General features: G+C 27.2%; 1 protein-coding gene across 1 annotated transcript; it reads right to left on the bottom strand.

Moving 5' to 3' along the window:
• Positions 1 to 2,825: 2,825 nt before the first annotated feature.
• On the bottom strand, positions 2,826 to 3,707 carry LOC121129450 (uncharacterized). The gene is made up of 2 exons (XM_040725175.2): positions 3,508 to 3,707; positions 2,826 to 3,452 (listed from the first exon to the last, which is right to left on the bottom strand). Exons 1-2 carry the CDS (start codon positions 3,511 to 3,513, stop codon positions 3,009 to 3,011), a joined length of 450 nt encoding a protein of 149 aa, XP_040581109.1. The 5' UTR covers positions 3,514 to 3,707; the 3' UTR covers positions 2,826 to 3,008.
• Between the last annotated feature and the right edge of the window lie 465 nt (positions 3,708 to 4,172).

Raw genomic sequence — 4,172 nt, 5'->3', positions numbered from 1 at the left:
ATGTTATTTTTCATTACTTTTTAGTATACTGGGAATTTTTTTTTTCAACTTTGCATATATCTATTGTAGGAGAGAGCCGTGCTATTTGGCAACCCCTGCAAATATAACGTTCTTGTAAAGTTTACGAGTTCATCACTTTCGTGGATAAGTCACTTTTTAGTATTGTTCTAGCTTTGGCTTCTGGAGGGTGGTGAGTACACCAATTCCTGGTCTATGAAATACAAAATATAAATATGCTCAAAGTGTAAATATAGAATATTTTTTTTATGTGAAATCCTTTTAAAAATGGTATAAATCCATGAGAAAAATTTTTGCATTAGGTTTTAAAGAAAATGTTTCTTTAAAATTGTACTTAAAAATACATTCAGAGTTTTTTGATTTCCTCAGTAGTTATCTTACACTGAAGTAATATATTTTGAACCTATATTTGCATTTTCAAATTTATCACATAAGCAAATGCAATGTTGGATCCTTTTAAAAATAATTAATCGATTTTTCTAAGGATATTGACGCAAAAATTCCATCTGAGTGGGTCGAAAATAAAATATTTAGATTATTATAATTTTAAGAAATCTTAAAATAAGTTGATCTTCAAATATGGTTCACAACAGTAAAAACATGTCTTTTCTCAATTAAAAAAAAAATATTTTGTGTTATACAATCTGAAATTAAAACAAAAAATGATTGGCAATTGATAAATACTCCCAATTTTACTGGAAAGTTAGTAATATCGAAAAAAAATGTCTTGGAAAATCATTACCTCTCGTTTAAAATGGAAATAAAATACTCGCAAGATGGAATTGTACAACAGTATAACAGGGATTTTAGGGAAATTAGTTCATAAACAGTTTTATTTCGAATATCTAACAATTTAAAAGTAGCAAAAACTTCATAACAGAAAGCGGGTCTAGGACGTTTTGACATCAATGTATTATATTTGTCCGTTATCCCAATGGTTCGTCATACATTACATAGCATAAATACATTGAAATTTTTAAGGTTTGTAATGCCTCAGAACTCAGAGTTGGATTGAGTTATGGATCCAATATGGCAATTCTTTAGGACTAGTATCAATGATACCCCATTTTAAATTTGATTCAAATCCGTGCCAAGATAAATTTCCCAAAAGAAAACAGTTTCCTATTGTTAAAATAACCCCTATTTCGTATGTATACATAATAATTGTAGGAGATGGCATAAAAAAAATTATCTATACGTTTGAATAAAAGTTTAATCATAAGGATTGCTGCCATGGCGAATTTTAAATAATATTCATTTCAAATCAGAATTAAATTAAAACCATGCTCTATACCTAAATATGTGCTACACTTTTTTGAACACTCGTATTCTATTCTTTTATGATCCAATAAAAATGCTGAACACTTGGTGTTCTCAATATCTTTGACGTAGGTATAATAACAAATATAAATAATTAGTTACTCTGCATGTAAAAATGCGTGTATGGTGTATTCGTAAATTCAAAATGCCCACATTAATACATAAATATACAAATATGTAGATTTTAAGTGGTTATATTCATATATGCATTATCTCAAAGAAACCATATCTTGTATAAATCCTAAGGGAGGTCTAACAATGAGATAGGCTGTGTTCATTTTAATAGAAGTAATTTGAACTGTTTTTATAATTCATGTATCAATTTTAAATACAGATATGATATGTATATCAATGTTTCTGTTATTTTAGATTAAAATGTAATCCTATTAAAATATTAGGATAGAAAATATCCTAAAACTGATATAGTTCGGTTTTTCATGACGTCACACAATTTTATTTCTTCTTTTTTAATCAGTTTTAATATTTCCGAAGGACCGACAATCTAAGGACTGATCCCAAGGACTGAGACAACACTACCTACAACTACATAGTTGAAGACTCCTTGGATAAAGGCAAATGAACAAAAAAATGACTAAACGAAAAAAGTGGAGTACTATACGAGATAAAAGTTTTATAGATTCAACGAAAACACGCTCTTTCTATAAAATTTTTATTTTATGAAAAAAAAGGTAAACTATATACTCAGAAACACATTCCTTGAGTTAAAATTTAAAATACATCAAATTTTACGAATGGGTTTGTCTTATTTTTTTATACACATACAAAGTATTTATCTATACTAGGACTTTTCTGATAGTGATAAACCCCTTTGAGCAAATCTGGAATATCTAGGGTATCTTAGCATATCCGCAAATTTGAATATATATAATAAAATTGACTCAAAAATGTCTTTATGATGTTGATATCATAAAATAATTTTCTCCATTTATTTTAAAAAAACAAATAAACAACATCTTTTTTGTTTATTTTTGTTTTTAAGATTAAAGAAGTCAAACTTAAAAATGTGTTACTCCTATTAATGGTCTTTAAAACATTAAAAAAAAAATTGCAGAACCAGAACTTTTTTTTATTATTCATAATACTTTTTTATCCTTCTACCAAAATCAAAGGAAAAATTATTTTGTTTTAAATCGACCGACAGTCGGTTGACTGTGAAATCTTTAATTTTTACACCAAACGCTATTAACAAATAACTTGAGTTTTAAATTTTTTTGAAAAGTACTATCACATCTCAAATAAATAATTAGATAACGTATCTGCTGAAATATATAACTGTTATTGTTATTTTAGTTTTGGTGCATTGAAATATAAAATGTTTTTAGGATAATTCAATATATGTGACAAATTAGTATACATAAAATAACTACAACATTTGAAAATAAAACTAAAATGGCTTAGTTTAAAATATTGAATGATATTTTTAATACTAAAGAAATACAATTAAAATGAAATATTTATGGTAAAAAATTATTTAAAAACTTCACGATATGCATATGTACATTTATAAAGCTATGAATGTCAAATAGTTGTTTCAAAACTTTATTTCATGGTAACCAAAAATACTCATTCGAAAATTAAAATATAAGAAATGTTATAGGCCTTTCATATAATGAAACTGCTAATATTCAGAAAAGCAATATTATTTAACCTTAGTTGCTAGAATATGAAGATATTATTTTATTATTGGGGGATTGGTTTGATGAATCATCGTTAAATCTTGAGGGTGAACTAGTAGAGCTTGTAGACTGGACTTTTCCATTCAAGAAGTTGTTTCCAAATTGTCCCTTGTTGAAATTAGTTCCAGTGTTGCTATCACTGCTAAAAATATCCCTGTGGGAGTTGAATATGGAATCCGGAGAAAGAAAGACTGGAACTGGGGTTACCACAACGATAGGCGCGGGAGTAGAAGTTTGAATAGGGAATGGATAAGGGACTGGATGACTATTAGAATGAAGAAATGGTTGTCGTGAAGCAAAGAACTGTGATGGAGGTGTAAGATGATAAGGGAAAACGGGACTAGGGTATGAATGTAAAGGATGTTGGTATTGACTTCCAAAGGAGGAACCCAAAAGAAATCCGAGGATCATAAGAATCTGAAAACAAAAAGGGTAAAATGAAATATGATCCAAAGTCATTGATTATAGTTACCTTCATGTTATAATATATTAAGTGAACTATTGATTGTAAACTGATGATGAATGCTTGCACATTCAGGATATTTATACTTCAACATTAATTCATAATTTCTAATACAATTATGCTAAAAGGAATTATGTGTGTTAATTACTAGTATTACATGACGTCTTTTTTTTCCATCAATTATGAATTATCTACACAACCCATCAGTTTTTTTTCTTTTTTTCTTTTTGTTGTATGATGAAGACCGACACGTTTTTTAACACAATGTTAAATTTGATATTTTACGGGTATTATCCATATAGGTGTATTAATTTAATACTACACACAAAATAAAAGTATCATTTAAGAACAAACTTCAGTATAAGGTTGAAATGGAGAAAAAATAAATAAATGAAAAATACAAGCCTGTTAAAAAAAAAAAATACTGGCGTAAAAAAGTGGTGTAAACATCAAAAACTGAAAAAGTAAATAAAGTTTAAGATTATCTTAATTATTTAACATTAAAAATTTACATGAGGTATTAATTTGATATAATTACTACATGTAATGTCTATTTTTTTATGCGTAAATACCCTGTTAATTCCTTACATCTATTTTACAACTCAAATGATAAATATATCAGTGAGTAATACTAGTAGGTCAAAAACAAATGACAAATATTATTTCATTATTTA

The sequence above is a fragment of the Lepeophtheirus salmonis genome, chromosome 14, assembly GCF_016086655.4.
Source record: "Lepeophtheirus salmonis chromosome 14, UVic_Lsal_1.4, whole genome shotgun sequence".
Taxonomy (NCBI): Eukaryota; Metazoa; Arthropoda; class Copepoda; order Siphonostomatoida; family Caligidae; genus Lepeophtheirus; species Lepeophtheirus salmonis.
This window is presented reverse-complemented; position numbering and strand designations above follow the sequence as displayed.